The sequence below is a fragment of the Marmota monax genome, unplaced genomic scaffold, assembly GCF_021218885.2.
Source record: "Marmota monax isolate L192 unplaced genomic scaffold, Marmota_monax_Labrador192_F-V1.1 WCK01_AAM20220418_F8-fsc00007, whole genome shotgun sequence".
NCBI lineage: Eukaryota > Metazoa > Chordata > Mammalia > Rodentia > Sciuridae > Marmota > Marmota monax.
The window spans coordinates 615257-632862 of record NW_026692781.1 but is presented as its reverse complement, the minus strand read 5'-3'; the positions used below and the strand labels follow the sequence as shown (position 1 = coordinate 632862).

The window sequence follows — 17606 nt, the reverse complement described above, 5'->3', positions numbered from 1 at the left end:
TCTTCTATAAAATTAACAGGAAAATTGCAGTAACTTTTCGGCAGACTTTATATCATAATATGATAATATCATAAAAATTATATAGACACACCTAATATTAAAAATGTTCTCTGTCATTGCAACACATATTCAATAATATATGCAATAATAGATATAGTTTATATTTATAAATTCAGATGTAATCTCAGAAAATATATAGTAATTTACATACATATTTTTTATATTACTAAAGAATCCATGTTTTCTCATTGTAAGCTCAGTATATGCATTCAGTGAACTGCTGGAAATTAGAAGGCCACTCAGGGACAAAGTACTATGGAGACTAGAACAAATGTTGGAGCTGGAGGGAGATGGTTTAAAATGGGAAAAACGTCACAATGGCTTTAACAATGATTTTGATACCATAGTTTGTAGATCCTTTTACAAGATGATCGATGTGCTCATCATGTTTTGTTGTTATCATTGTTTTCTATTTCCTATCTTGATTTTTTAAATGTGAGTTTTGCCATAATGAAAAAAATAACTGCTACTTATGATTGAACATTCATATAACCGATTTCCTATATTTTTGACAGTCCTGTCACATTATCTGCAGACATATTTTTTTCCTTCCCTGGGAAATTAAATGGCCCCTCCACCTGTCTGCCTTCTCTCCTTTCCTTTCTCAGTCAGGTGCCAGACATGTATGAAAGTGCCCCTATATTCTGCACTCCTCAGGGCCTTCCTGAAGCTCCAGGGTCTGTTGTGGTCCCAGCACATTAAGAGCTTGTTTGAAGGAGAATGGTTTGAATTATGAGGATGCTTGAAGCCATGAGAGAAGAGAAATGCCTGGCAAAATGAAGATAATTCAATTATGATCACTGATTATAATACAGTGATTATTAACTCCAGAAACTATTCTAGACACAACATCAATTAACTCGTTTGTTCCTTGCAATCCCGGGTCGTCAGTTTTCCTATTATTCCCATTTCATAGATGAAGATTGAAGCAATGAGGAGGTAGTTTTCCAAGATTCCTATCTGATAAGAGTGGCAGGGCCAAGGTTTAGAACAGAGGGAGTCTAGCCTCATTGTTCATTCTTTTAGCGGCGGCTTCAACTGGATGAATCAGGAAGAATATTAAAATTTTCTTGGAATAGTTGAAGGATAGCAAACTGAAAAATGAAATAGATATTCTCTATTGTCTCAGACAGTGCCCCAAAAAGATCCAGGTAAAAAGCTAAAAAAAAAAAAAAAAAAAAAAAAAAAAAAAAAAAAACTTGACTTAATAAAAGCAAGAGAATACTAACCAAAGTTGGACAAATTATTTTGGGAAGGCAGTAGCTTCCTTATTGCTACTGTTGATCAGATATTTTGTGGTGCAGCAGTTAATGAGGCTGACAACCAGAGCAGTTATTGGGTTAGGCAAATAATTCCTTTCTTATCCTGATATTTGAGTCAGACATGTATCAAAATAATTGCATTGTTACTAGTACTTTTTTATATGAAGAGTTAGTAAATTGTGAAAAAAACAGTGTGTGCATTGGTGGGGAGGGAGAATGGGCTTTTAAACAATTTTACCGACAAGTATTACTGGTATTACTCTTTTATCAAAAAAGTACTATAATATGTTTTGGCAGAATAGTCTCAGAATAGGCTATTTGTAAGATTTTTTTATCTTTCACTTAGCACCTAAAATTCTGCATATTTATTGTGTGCAATATAATATTTTGAAATATAGCAACATTGTAAAATGGCTAAATCAAGCTAATTAACATTCAGACCAGAATTTGGATAGATCTGCAAAGTTGAATTATTAAAAATTAGATCAGATGATGATGTTTCTGACTTTGAATTTGTAGTATAACACTGAAAGCATGACTTCTGGTCATTTAAAAATTACTTTTAAAATGACATTCTGGGTGGCCCGCGGCGGGACAGAGCTTCCAATCACTCCTGCAAGGTAGGCGGGCCTGCGACCCACCAGCAGAAGAGGAGCAGCGACCTGCTGAGAGGCAGAGCCGCCCCCTCCCCCTGCACCGGCAAGGTAGAGGGAACTGTGACCACGCACAGAGCAGGCCCAGCGGCCTGCTGAGGGGCAGAGCCGCCCCCCACCCCCCGCGCCTGTCAGGTAGGCGGAACTGTGACCACTGACAGAAAAGGCCCAGTGGCCCGCGGAGTGGCAGAGCTTCCAATCACTCCTGCAAGGTAGGCGGGCCTGCGACCCACCGGCAGAAGAGGAGCAGCGGCCTGCTGAGAGGCAGAGCCGCCCCCTCCCCCCCGCGCCGGCAAGGTAGGCAGACCTGCCACCCACTGGCAGTACAGCCCAGAGGCCTGCAGAGGGGCAGTGCCGCTGCCTGCGCCTGCAAAGTAGACAGAACTGTGACTGCCGACAGAACAAGCCTAGCGGCCCGCAGAGGGACAGAGCCGCCGCCCGCGCCTGCGAGGGAGACTTTGCAACTATACAAGACCAATATAAATATATAGGGGGAAAATTCAATAGCACAACAGTTTCACCAAGTAGAAAGGAACGCGAACAGTATGAAGAGACAAGGAAAGAAAGGACCACAAGCATTGCAGGTCAACTCAACGTTAGAAGAGGTAATAGCTGCAGCAGATGGAATGTCAGATAAAGAATTCAGGATATACATGCTTCAGATGATCTGGAGTCTCAAGGAAGACATCAGACAGCAAAATCAGACAATGAAAGATCACTTCAACAATGAATTACATAAACAAATCCAAGAAGCAAAAGATCAACTATATAGGGAAATAGAGGTTATAAAAAACAAACAAACAGAAATCCTAGAAATGCAGGAAGCAATAAGCCAACTTAAAAACTCAATTGAGAATACTACCAGCAGAGTAGAACACTTAGAAGACAGAACATCAGACAATGAAGATAAAGTATTTCAACTTGAAAAGAACATAGACAGTTCAGCAAGACTGTTAAGAAACCATGAGCAGAACATCCAAGAAATATGGGATAACATCAAGAGACCAAATTTAAGAGTCATTGGGATACAGGAAGGGACAGAGTTTCAAACCAAAGGAATGAGCAATCTATTCAATGAAATAATACGAGAAAACTTCCCAGACTTGATGAATGAGACAGAACCCCAAATCCTAGAAGCCTACAGGACGCCGAATGTGCAAAATCATAAGAGACCCACACCTAGACACATTATAATGAAGATGCCCAACATACAGAATAAGGAGAGAATTTTAAAAGCTACAAGAGAAAGGAAGCAGATCACATTTAGGGGTAAGCCAATCAGGATAACAGCTGATCTTTCAACACAGACTCTGAAAGCTAGAAGATCCTGGAATAACATATTTCAAACACTGAAAGAAAATGGGTTCCAACCAAGAATTGTGTTTCCAGCGAAATTAAGCTTCAGGATGGAAGATGAAATTAAAACCTTCCACGATAAACAAAAGTTAAAAGAATTTGCAGCTAGAAAACCATCTCTTCAAAATATCCTTGGCAAAACATTGCAGGAAGAGGAAATGGAAAATAACAATGAAAACCAACAGTGGGAGGTAGTGCACTAAAGGGGGGAAAATAATCAAAGAGGAAAACAAACCATGTTTAGTAACATAAATAAACAAATATGGCTGGAAGAACAACCCATATCTCAATAATAACCCTAAATGTTAATGGCTTAAACTCACCAATCAAGAGACACAGGCTAGTAGAATGGATCACAAAACAAGACCCAACAATATGCTGCCTACAGGAGACGCATTTGATAGGAAAAGACATACATAGGCTGAAGGTGAAAGGTTGGGAAAAATCATATCACTCATATGGACTTCGGAAACAAGCAGGAGTATCCATACTCATATCAAATAAAACAGATTTCAAGCCAAAGTTAATCAAAAGGGATAAAGAGGGACACTACATACTGCTCAAGGGAACTATACACCAACAAGACATAACAATCATAAATATATATGCCCCAAACAATGGTGCAGCTATGTTCATCAAACAAACTCTTCTCAAGTTCAAGAGTCTGATAGACCACCATACAATAATCATGGGAGACTTCAACACACCCCTATCACCACTGGACAGATCTTCCAAACAAAAGTTGAATAAGGAAACTATAGAACTCAATAACACAATTAATAACCTAGACTTAATTGACATATATAGAATATACCACCCAACATCAAGCAGTTACACTTTTTTCTCAGCAGCACATGGATCCTTCTCAAAAATAGATCATATATTATGTCACAGGGAAACTCTTAGACAATATAAAGGAGTAGAGATAATACCATGCATACTATCTGATCATAATGGAATGGAACTGAAAATCAACGATAAAAGAAGGAAGAGAAAAGAATACATCACTTGGAGAATGAACAATAGGTTACTGAATGATCAATGGGTTATAGAAGACATCAAGGAAGAAATTAAAAAATTCTTAGAGATTAATGAAAACACAGACACAACATATCGGAATCTATGGGACACATTGAAAGCAGTTCTAAGAGGAAAATTCATTGCTTGGAGTTCATTCCTTAAAAAAAGAAAAAACCAACAAATAAATGATCTCATACTTCATCTCAAAATCCTAGAAAAAGAAGAGCAAAACAACAGCAAAAGAAGTAGAAGGCAAGAAATAATTAAAATCAGAGCTGAAATTAATGAAATCGAAACAAAAGAAACAATTGAAAAAATTGACAAAACTAAAAGTTGGTTCTTTGAAAAAATAAACAAAATCGACAGACCCTTAGCCATGCTAGCGAAGAGAAGAAGAGAGAGAACTCAAATTACTAACATACGGGATGAAAGAGGCAATATCACAACAGACACTTCAGAAATACAGAAGATAATCAAAAATTATTTTGAATCCTTATACTCCAATAAATTAGAAGATAGTGAAGGCATAGATAAATTTCTTAAGTCATATGATCTGCCCAGATTGAGTCAGGAGGATATAGACAACCTAAACAGACCAATATCAATTGAGGAAATAGAAGAAACCATCAAAAGACTACCAACTAAGAAAAGCCCAGGAACGGATGGGTATACAGCAGAGTTTTACAAAACCTTTAAAGAGGAACTAATACCAATACTTTTCAAGCTACTTCGGGAAATAGAAAAAGAGGGAGAACTTCCAAATTCATTCTACGAGGCCAACATCACCCTGATACCTAAACCAGACAAAGACACTTCAAAGAAAGAAAACTACAGACCAATATCTCTAATGAACCTAGATGCAAAAATCCTCAATAAAATTCTGGCCACTCGGATACAAAAAATTATCAAAAAAATTGTGCACCATGATCAAGTAGGATTCATCCCTGGGATGCAAGGCTGGTTCAATATACGGAAATCAATAAATGTTATTCACCACATCAATAGACTTAAAAATAAGAACCATATGATCATCTCGATAGATGCGGAAAAAGCATTCGACAAAGTACAGCATCCCTTTATGTTCAAAACTCTAGAAAAACTAGGGATAACAGGAACATACCTCAATATTGTAAAAGCAATCTATGCTAAGCCTCAGGCTAGCATCATTCTGAATGGAGAAAAATTGAAGGCATTCCCTCTAAAATCTGGAACAAGACAGGGATGCCCTCTCTCACCACTTCTGTTCAACATAGTTCTCGAAACACTGGCCAGAGCAATTAGACAGACGAAAGAAATTAAAGGCATCAAAATAGGAAAAGAAGAACTTAAATTATCACTATTTGCAGATGACATGATTCTATACCTAGCAGACCCAAAAGGCTCTACAAAGAAACTATTAGAGCTAATAAATGAATTCAGCAAAGTGGCAGGATATAAAATCAACACGCATAAATCAAAGGCATTCCTGTATATCAGCGACAAATCCTCTGAAATGGAAATGAGGACAACCACTCCATTCACAATATCTTCAAAAAAAAATAAAATACTTGGGAATCAACCTAACAAAAGAGGTGAAAGACTTATACAATGAAAACTACTGAACCCTAAAGAGAGAAATAGAAGAAGATCTTAGAAGATGGAAAAATATACCCTGTTCATGGATAGGCAGAACTAACATCATCAAAATGGCGATATTACCAAAAGTTCTCTATAGGTTTAATGCAATGCCAATCAAAATCCCAACGGCATTTCTTGTAGAAATAGAGAAAGCAATCATGAAATTCATATGGAAAAACAAAAGACCCAGAATAGCAAAAACAATGCTAAGCAGGAAGTGTGAATCAGGCGGTATAGCGATACCAGACTTCAAACTATACTACAGAGCAATAGTAACAAAAACAGCATGGTACTGGTACCAAAACAGGCGGGTGGACCAATGGTACAGAATAGAGGACACAGAAACCAATCCACAAAACTACAACTATCTTATATTTGATAAAGGGGCTAAAAGCATGCAATGGAGGAAGGATAGCATCTTCAACAAATGGTGCTGGGAAAACTGGAAATCCATATGCAACAAAATGAAACTGAATCCCTTTCTCTCGCCATGCACAAAAGTGAATTCAAAATGGATCAAGGAGCTTGATATCAAATCAGAGACACGCCGTCTGATAGAAGAAAAAGTTGGCTACGATCTACATACTGTGGGGTCGGGCTCCAAATTCCTCAATAGGACACCCATAGCACAAAAGTTAATAACTAGAATCAACAAATGGGACTTACTCAAACTAAAAAGTTTTTTCTCAGCAAAAGATACAATAAGAGAGGTAAATAGCGAGCCTACATCCTGGGAACAAATCTTAACTCCTCACACTTCAGCTAGAGCCCTAATATCCAGAGTATACAAAGAACTCAAAAAATTAGACAATAAGAGAACAAACAACCCTATCAACAAATGGGCCAAGGACCTGAACAGACACTTCTCAGAGGAGGACATACAATCAATCAACAAGTACATGAAAAAATGCTCACCATCTCTAGCAGTCAGAGAAATGCAAATCAAAACCACCCTAAGATACCATCTCACTCCAGTTAGATTGGCAGCCATTATGAAGTCAAACAACAACAAGTGCTGGCGAGGATGTGGGGAAAAGGGTACACTTGTACATTGCTGGTGGGACTGCAAATTGGTGCAGCCAATTTGGAAAGCAGTATGGAGATTTCTTGGAAAGCTGGGAATGGAACCACCATTTGACCCAGCTATTCCCCTTCTCGGTCTATTCCCTAAAGACCTAAAAAGAGCATGCTACAGGGACACTGCTACATCGATGTTCATAGCAGCACAATTCACAATAGCTAGATTGTGGAACCAACCTAGATGCCCTTCAATGGATGAATGGATAAAAAAAATGTGGCATTTATACACAATGGAGTATTACTCTGCATTAAAAAATGACAAAATCATAGAATTTACAGGGAAATGGATGGCATTAGAGCAGATTATGCTAAGTGAAGCTAGCCAATCCCTAAAAAACAAATGCCAAATGTCTTCTTTGATATAAGGAGAGTAACTAAGAACAGAGTAGGGTCGAAGAGCATGAGAAGAAGATTAACATTAAACAGGGATGAGAGGTGGGAGGGAAAGGGAGAGAGAAGGGAAAATGCATGGAAATGGAAGGAGACCCTCAGAGTTATACAAAAGTACATACAAGAGGAAGTGAGGGGAAGGGGAAAAATAATATAAGGGGGACAAACGAATGTCAGTAGAGGGAGCAGAGAGAGAAGAGGGGAGGGGAGGGGAGGGGAGGGGAGGGGGGATAGTAGAGGATAGGAAAGGCAGCAGAACACAACAGACACTAGTATGGCAATATGTAAATCAATGGATGTGTAACTGATGTGATTCTGCAATCTGTATATGGGGTAAAAATGGGAGCTCATAACCCACTTGAATCAAATTGTGAAATATGATATATCATGAACTATGTAATGTTTTGAACAGCCAACAATAAAAAATTAAAAAAAAAAAAATAAAATAAAATAAAATGACATTCTGGTTGATTTTCTTGTTCCCTCTTTGTCACTTTCTCTCCTAACTTTCACGCATTTTTTTTTTCATTTACTGTAGGCAATTCTTATGCAAGAAGCTAAACGTAATTAAATGTGCAGGATGAAAAGATGGCACAGGCACTGCTGGTACCCCCGGGACCTGAAAGCTTCCGCCTTTTCACTAGAGAATCTCTTGCTGCTATCGAAAAACGTGCCGCAGAAGAGAAAGCCAAGAAGCCCAAGAAAGAACAAGACAATGATGATGAGAACAAACCAAAGCCAAACAGTGACTTGGAAGCTGGAAAGAACCTTCCATTTATTTACGGAGACATTCCTCCAGAGATGGTGTCAGAGCCCCTGGAGGACCTGGACCCCTACTATATCAACAAGAAAGTGAGTGTTGATTTTGTAACGTGTCTTTAAGCATTTAGCATTGATATCCTTTTCTGGGACTTATATACATATGACACCCATGATTTTTCTCCTTTAAAATTTTTCTCCTTTAAAACTCTTTACTGCCACTTACATCTATACACAGTAATATAAACAGAAACATTTATAAGAAATAAGGAATTGATTACACACTGAGGAAATAGGAATAGATAACAATTTCTACAATTCTCAATAATTGAAATAAATAATAAAACTTAAAATCGACACCAACAAAGCTAAATATCTGCTATTGCTAACATAATTAAGCACACAATAGACAACCAAACAGCTGTGCAAAAGAAAAGAAAACTAACTATGGGTCTATGTTGTGCTTTTTAGTTCTTATTTGGCTTGAAGTTTCTAGTGGACAGTAAATAATCATCTACTTAACACTCTTCTATAGGCAGATAACATATGGAGATGCAGATTCACCAGGACATATATTTTTGTTTTCCGTCCACTAACCTGGAATAGGATTAAGAGCTAATCTTAACCATACCAAGATTCTTATGCTGTATTTGGAATATCTAAATATGCTTAAAACATTATTGGGGGGGAGGTGTCAAGATTAAAAGTAAAATAAAATCCCCAAACTCAAACAAATAAAACGTTCAAGTTTTCTTCATATATGCATGACTTAGAACAACAATTATGCCGGGTGTGGTGGCACATTCTGTAATCTCAGCAGCTCAGGAGGCTGAGGCAGGAGGATCTTGAGTTCAAAGCCAGCCTCAGCAACAGGGAGGCGCTAAGCAACTCAGTGTGATCCTGTCTCTAAATAAAATACAAAATAGGGCTGGGAATGTGGTTCAGTGATTGAATGCCCTGAGTTCAACCCCTGATACCAAAAAAAAAAAAAAAAAGTAACCATTATGACTGTGACCTCTGAATGTTAAATGTTCTGTAAGAATTAGTTTCTGTAGTTAAACAAGCTTGGTGATATTTTATAGGAAATATTAAAAGAACAAATGGAGATGCTATGATTTCTAACTGGGTATTTTGCATTTTATAACCACAATTTATATGTTATCTTCACATGCATAAAAATATTTCAATATAGAAACTCAGGGTAAATTAATATCACTATGAGCTGGTGACTTATGGGTTAAGGAAGATGTTGAATACCTATTTTAGTCAAAGCAGACCCTTTAAAAAGCAGTGGTTGAGAAATTGTATTCTTTAAACAATATTCAATTTATAGTTACAAAATAAATGCTGGCTAAAGGAAGTGACAGTTAATCATTCAGATGCAGACTAGCCTCTTGCTTTAAAAGAGTACTTCTCAAACTTGCCTGAACACATAGGTCACCACTAAATCTTATTAATATGCAGATTCTGATGCCACAAGCTGGGGTGGAGCCAGAGATTCTCCCTTTCTTTATAAACCATCAGGTGATATGATACCTATCCTGCCAGGACTTGAATCACACTTTGAATAGCAAGCCTTCAAATGTTTTATTTAAGATCATAAAAACAAGTGAAAAGAATTAAGCAGGTTCTTTTTTTCCCCCTTTTTAAACTAGTTTCACAAAAGGTGGCATTAATTACATAATCATACACACCTAAAATATTTTTTCAGTACTGTACTGCAGAGTTGATAAACAAAGTTCTGAAATTATGTTACTGTATTATTACAAATGGTGATGACAATGAGACACCTCCCAAGAAACTGAAAAAAAAAATTTCTCCTCTGAGAACTATTGATCTAAAGTATTTGAAAAGATATCCTCAAGAGACAGGGACATTTTTCACTCTGACATAGTTAAAAATATTTTCTACTTAAGAAGAGGAAAATGCTCAGCTTGGTGGGATCATGGGGAGCGGCGGGTAGGGGAAAGGAGAATAATAGGGTAACCATCATCCAAGGGAGACAGGCCTTCTCAGTAGCACCGAAGGGCAGGGCCAGCTCATTGTGCAGGGGCTACCCTGGGCTAGCCTAATAGATGACATAAAACATTCTGCATCATTTGATTAAATAAGCTGGTTTTAACTCAAAACTCAGCAAGAAACTTCTGTTTATAATTGGTTTTCCCATACATCTGCTGAAAGGAAAGAATGTTCTGGTTATGCCATTGTAATTATTTTAGTCCATGTGAAAGTAATATATCTCACTGTAAATAGATTGGCATCTGATTTTATGTGTCAGGCTTTCAAGTTTGGTTAATATGAGTCTGCCACTAGAAAACAGAATTGCTCTCTTTATGCTGACAAAACCAGTTATTATTACCTCCAGAGCTGAGAACTAGACTTGGGTCATGATTTATTCCTAGTTTTGCTGTGACCCTTCCTAGGAGATCTCTAGTCAGGCTCTTTACTGTTGGCATCACTCCTGTTATACATGAAGTACTGGTAAAGGTGGAGATTGAGGTGATACTACAGAAAGAGACAATGATGCATAGAAGGAGATAATGGAAAGAAACTAACAGAAGAAAGTCTAGAATTTATGATCATGGCGTGGAGCTATTTTAATTGTATGGAATAATTCAAGCAAAGAGCATTTTAATAGCATAAAGCATAATGCGACTGTTTGCTGCCATTAATAAGTGATATAGTTTGGTACCACATATGGATGGATGGCGTCACAGTACATTTTCATGGTATGTAACTTGACCATGGTGATAGTGTGGAGATAGTGACAACGATAATAATAGCTAATATTTGCTGTGCTTATACTGTGTTGAATATTACTTGAGTGCTTTAGCTCATTTAATATTCTGTGCACCATTGAAGTGGTTACTGTTGTTAGCCTTAGTTTACAGACAGGGAAGTAAAGCCCAAAAAAGGTAAATTAGCTTACCAGGGTCATAGTCCATAAGTGTTGGATACAGGATTCAAATTTAGACAGTCGAGCTCTAGAGTCAGAGCTCTAAACCACTAACTATATAGAGTATTTATTAATATAGTAAAAGGTTTGTGGAAAAAATTGGTTGTATTATGTTTTTAAAACTCTATGATTGATGTGGTCCTACTGATTGAGATGTAAAGCTTACTTTTGCTTCAAAGTAGCAAAAATTTTAGTGAATTTACAAGCTGTACATTTGCCTAAGAAGCAAATAGTACTCCAGAGTAGAAAACAACAACTGTAATATAGTTCCAAATATGGTACTTACAATGTAGTAGCAACGGGAACTATTTTTTTCTATAGGCACACCATTATTTATCACTATTTGAAAACCTGACTCTAAAGTTGGCACTAATCCACCCTATCATCTGTTATTGCCTCAGGTAATTTCCAGTTTGTGTACATAGTTTAATAATATCAGAGCGCTAATTTTCAAATGTTTTTCTTGTAATTCCTACATTATCTAGGACATTGATATTTTATTTCTAATTTTTCATAACTGAAGGTTTTATGTTGGGTTTTGTTCTCCAGAAATGAACTGGGATTATGTTCTTAAGGTCTGCCCTGTTCCAGAACATAAATTTAATAAAGATGCTCTTGGCATGTTAGCCTAATTCCACTAGTACTACACAGGCTAATCCTGCAGGAGTAGCAGAGGGTTCCATTTTTTAAAGGACATTTAATTCCTGCTCACTCTGTTTTTGGCAATATTTCAAAACAAAGTCCTTCTCTAATGTTGCAAGTAAAAATTTCCTTTTCATGGAAATTGTTTGAAAAGCATGAATTAATGCACCTTAAAGTATAGTGAACTTTTACATGTTATTGCTGTCATTGAATGCCTAAATTGATCTTGATTGTTTAACTGCAAGATTTAATGATCTAATCCTGTGAAATCAAGACAATCCTTCTGCACTTCAAGGGAAGTCTTCCCAAAGTCCACTGACCCTGCAGATAATCCTAGTTGTAATCTTGCTAGTAAAGGTTAGTTTACTAGCCATCTTCATAGAATTTATGGAAGTTTATTAAAATTGGTTAGTTAAGTAATGGTTGGCTCCAAGGTATTTAACAGAAAAGGGCGAAGAACAGAGAACATGTTTTCCCTGCTCCTTATGCCCACAATATAAATATTTCTGCCTACCTATTCAAACAGAGCTTGTCGTCAGTGAACATGAATATATGGGATATAGCTCATAGTTAAAGGGTAAAAACATATTATCAAGTAAATCAATACAGAGAACAGATGTCATAAAGGTGAATAGCATCTTAAAGTAAACCCATATTCAATTAAAACAAGTGTTTAGTTTAAAACTATGCTATTAAATACTGCAGGGAGAAATGGAAAAGTCGATTACAGACTCTTTGTGCTCAGTGGTATACAACTACATCTAACCTAGTCCTCCCTAGAATGAAGGCTACAGGGAAATTGCTGCTTGAATTCTGGTTACTTGCAACATGCAAAAGAATGCAAATTTATATACTAAGACTTAGTGGTAAAGGAAGCAATTAAGGAGTGGTCAGAAACAGTGTGATTTGTTGGGAAAGATATGAGGAAGGAGGTAATTTGACAGCTGAGGACATGCCCAGAGAGCAGGATTTATCAACCCCATGTGCACGTTAGAATCACAGAATCACTCAAGGAAAGCATCCAAAATACCCACATCTGTGCCCATTCTCCAAAATTTTTGATTCAATTGATCTGAGGTGAGACTTAAATTTCAGCAATTTAAAATTCTCTCCAGCACATTTTGGCATGCAAGATTTTTAAAGAGCCACTGATATAATAGTGGGTCAATTTAAGTGGGACATTACTGTCAAATCTGTCCTGGAGATGTCTTCCTGAAATGGCAGGGAGTTTTCATTAAATGACCTCTAGGGTTCCACCTTTCTCTAAGATTCTGTGACACTCATTTTCAGAGTCAGAGGGAGAGTTTGACAGGTTGTGAGTAGGACTGAAGAGTGGATTGAATTGGCTGAAGCTGAGATGACTCTTAAAGGAGAAAAGAAAAGATGATCCAAGACTGACTTATTTGGCAATCACCGGGCAGTATAGTTTAGATGCTAGGTTGATGATTATAGCTTTCAGATCATAGAACCTTAGCTGTGGAATGCCCTTCAAAGTGATGTTTTCAGGCTAATTTTCAATGCAGCTGTCCCTTCTCAGTATTAGCTGGGAAGCTGATCCCTTCCCAGCTGATGTGCAGAATCAGCAAAGCCAGGTAATTCAACCCACTTGAACAATTTTTAAAAGAAGAGAACAACTGAAGGGACAATAGGAAGAAGCCATTACACATTTTGGAGTTAAAAGATTTGATTTAATTAAAATATCTAGAAAAACACTATTTTAATAGCATTGTGTACAGAATAATCTGAAAAGTTACCAAAAACTGGAGACAGATGGCAAGCTTTAAATAGAATTGAAATCTGTAAAGCTACATTATAATTTGCTAAAAAATTTTGTGTAGGATTATCAGTTTGTATCAGCAAGTTGGAACCTTAGAGACAGAATAGATAATAGTAAAGTGTATTTTATATATAATTTTATGTTAAATTATGGGAGAAACACCTAACATGTATACTTTACCTGTTTATAATGGTTTAAACAAATAAGTTTGAACAAACACATCAGAAAAAAAGTTTTTGATGTATATCAACTCTTCAAATAAGCCACATGTCTAATTTAACAATTTCTTTCTCATGTTTTCTTTTTCAGACTTTTATAGTATTGAATAAAGGGAAGGCAATTTTCCGATTCAGTGCCACCTCTGCCTTGTATATTTTAACTCCATTAAACCCTGTAAGGAAAATCGCTATTAAGATTTTAGTACACTCATATCCTTTTAATGTGAATTGTCCAAGTGCTATTTCTAAAAAGAAGATTTTAAAGAAAATGTCACCCTTATTGCAAAATCCTCATAAAATTTCTTTGAGATTAATGGTAGGATTGTTAGTTTAATTGATTTATTGCCTTTGACTTTAGCATGAAACTTTATGTAATTAAGATTATTATAGAATCATTATTATAATTCTTGAAGTAAATTTGAAAACAGTGTAGTGAATTCATGTGGAATGAATTCATGTGTAAATGAACTATATTTGTATAGTAGGTAAAAGACCTGATCCCCTTCAGACTTTTATTAATTTTAATTAAATAATTAATCTTAATTAAATAATATATAACCTTTGCTAAAAAAAACATAATTTATTGTGGTTAATATTATTATCTGTTTTACTAAATCTCAAACTCTTTTGGGGGCATGAGCATTGAACCCAGGGCACTTTACCAATGAGCTGCATCCCCAGCCCCTTTTTAATTTTTCATTTTGAGACAGGGTCTTGCCAAATTGCTGAGGGTTTCACTACGTTTCTTAGGCTGGCCTTGATCCTCCTACCTCAAGCTCCCAAATTGCTGGGATTACAAGACTTTTCCATTTCACCCTGATAAATGTTTAAACTTTTGTACCTTAATTGGCTATTTATCTTGGCACCTGAGTCTATTCTCCTCTTTTCCTTCTTTCATTCCTCCTTTAGTAAATATTTATTAAACTTTCATTGTGCTTCTGTATCTGGTTGATAATATATGAAAAAACTATTTTTTCATATTTGTTAAAACTATTCAAAGTCTGAGACTGTAGCTCATTAGTAGAGTGCTTACTATCATGCACATATACACATGGCCCTTGATTTGATCCTCAGCACTATTAAAAAAAAAAAAAAAACTATTTACATTTTCAGTCAAAAGAATTTTGTGAAGGGGAAGAATATAAAACTAGGTGTAGATTCTAATAGATACTTAAGAAAAGATAAAATAGAAAGGTGATTTAATTCAGGCATTGTTTAAGAATGGGCTTTTATATAGGAAAATTCAAAACAGGCTTATATATAAACTAAAAGACCGGTTCACCTGGAGACAGAGCAAATGAGACTGACAACCTTTTGAAGGGTATTTGAATTCTCTCATTCTGGGTTTATATTGGAAAGTAAAGTATATTTTTTAAATACGATATTTATCTCAATATAATCATAAACTTCTTGCAGTGAGGTCTGTATTGAAATACCAAAAGAAATGATTACAGTTGATTCTTCACAACACTTCTTTACTGGTTTGGAATGATGTGGACCAGATGCAGGAGGATAGCTAGATGGCCTCTTGGGTTCCCCTAGAATTTAAAGTGAAAACAAAAACATTAGCAAATAATGTTACCTTATTGACACAAAATTTTATTATGTTGTAAATTATAAAGGAATGAGTTACATCACTACAAGGAGAATCTCCCTACAGTAGAGATCTCAAGGTGATCTTTGAAAATATTGTGCTTATATTTCTCAGGTTTGCATATTGCATTCGTTAACCTATTTTCCCCATGGAGTTTTTTAGTTAGATCAGAAGTGCAATGATTCCACTTATATCATACTATAAACCTAAAAAATGGTGAGTTGCCCTTCTAGTACAACTTCACAGAACTGACTTGAATGAAAAAATATTTCTCATTTGCTTCAAATACTTAATTCAGTTTTGTGAGCATATGATGTAAAAGTTCAAAAAGAATAGACCAAGACCATGTGACAGGCTTTAGAGTTTATTATTATTTTTTACCATTGTCTTAATACTAATAAATAAGATTGATTTTCGAGTTACATTGTGTTGATAAATTTTGGTGTGGTGTGTGTGTGTGTGTGTGTGTGTGTGTGTGTGTGTTTTGGATCATTTTTAAATATCCATGAAAACAAACTAACAGTTATTCCTTAACTATAATCTACCTTATTCAGCATGCTTATCATGTGCACTATTTTGACCAACTGTGTATTCATGACTTTGAGTAACCCTCCTGATTGGACAAAGAATGTAGAGTAAGTAGGAAAAACTTACTGGAATGAGAAATGCACACATGTATTCTCTAGCTCTGTCCTTGTGGTTATGGTCTGACTTACCATTTCCACTTTTTGAAGTCAGGCTAAATACTTCTAAGAAAAGTTATATTTCCATAATATGAAAGAAGATAAGGAATGTTCTTTGGGGGAGTTATTCTTCTTTGAGGTAAGTTTTTTTTTTTTTTCCAACAAATTCATGATAGTACCCATTTAAAAGAGGCTATCAATTAGCATCCACTAAAACAATCATTTACATCTTAAAGTTAAGACTCAATCATTGTTACACATTATAGATATAGTCCTGAGCAGCCTCAGATCCTGGCTGTCTCATTCTTTCTCCCTTTGAGACAAACACCAGGGGCATCTGTTTAAACATTTGTTAAAACAGTTGATTCAGTATTTTAACAGAATCAATAGGAAAAGCCAGGAAAAGCCAATAAAAGCATGTTATTTCTTGAGGTCCCTAACCTAGCCCTTTATATGCACTAAAAGAAATGCTTCCATTGATCTTTCACTTTAAAGTCCTTTTAATTTCTAGAGATTTTCTATTTAACTTTTAGAAAATAAAATGTTCCTCATTGTTTCAAAACATCAATATGAAGTAGCACAATTTCTATATTATCACATTATTCTCTTGTCAGTCATATATGAGATTGTTTGTATCAAAGAAATATGCTTTTTAGTGAAATGGAAGGTATTTAGGTCATATAGACTATTTATGTATAGTATAATACAATGGCCAGATATTTGATCTATTCAGTGAAAATTTGGATACACTTTTTTATTTTTATAAAGTAATGTCCAATGGAAATAAAATATTAAAGCAAACACCGTCATTTTTTATTTCTAACCATTTTTGAAGATTTCTATTAGAATTTAATATTCTATTCTAAGCCACTGTTTGTCAGTGATTTAACATGTTGAAAAATTTTTAAAAAATAGTAGTTTGAAAATGCTTTCTAGAAGGTCTTGTCATAAAGAATCCAGTTCTTTTGTTGAGGCAGGCAATTTAACAGAGCTATTAGTTACCATTTGTGATTCTGGAGTTAACAAAATAGACATAGCTATATAAAACTTCTGTATGTTCTTTCCCAGCAGGAATTATTGAAGCATTTAAACCTGTATAAATTTCATTTATTTGTATTAAATTAATGAAAAATAGGTAAGGGTGGTATTTGATATATACATATATATCTTTTTTTAACAGAATAGTATTAACTTACAGACATTTTAATCCATTATGAAATAGTCAGCATTACAGAAATTTTGAACTGCATTTTTCAGTTAGAAAACTTTGTGCACGTTTTCTGATCAATTATCTCAAGTAGCTTGACAGCAAGGTATCAGGAAAACAAGCAAAACAGTAGTGGTTACTGCATAAACAAACAAAAACAAAAACCTAGAGTCAAATGAGAAGAGAAAACAATTCAGTTCTGAGATGAAAACAGAAGCCATTGAAATTAGAAATGGTTCCTGTACAAAGATGTGACATACCCAAAATAGCCTCAGGATGATATAGTATAGTGAGGAGAGTATTATGTAAGGTAGGGCCCTGCTATAGATTCC

The 17606-nt window shown here is 35.7% G+C and overlaps 1 protein-coding gene across 5 annotated transcripts in view; it reads left to right on the top strand.

Moving 5' to 3' along the window:
- The window catches only part of Scn3a (sodium voltage-gated channel alpha subunit 3), a 116312-nt gene that overhangs the window by 27274 nt on the left and 71432 nt on the right, over nucleotides 1-17606 (top strand). For all 5 annotated transcript variants that reach the window (XM_046447580.2, XM_046447575.2, XM_046447587.2 and 2 more), the window contains exons 3-5: nucleotides 7977-8290; nucleotides 13882-14000; nucleotides 15930-16019. In XM_046447580.2, coding sequence (XP_046303536.1) covers nucleotides 8027-8290; nucleotides 13882-14000; nucleotides 15930-16019 — 473 coding nt within the window. In that variant the 5' untranslated portion in view covers nucleotides 7977-8026. The remainder of the gene's footprint in view (nucleotides 1-7976; nucleotides 8291-13881; nucleotides 14001-15929; nucleotides 16020-17606) is intronic.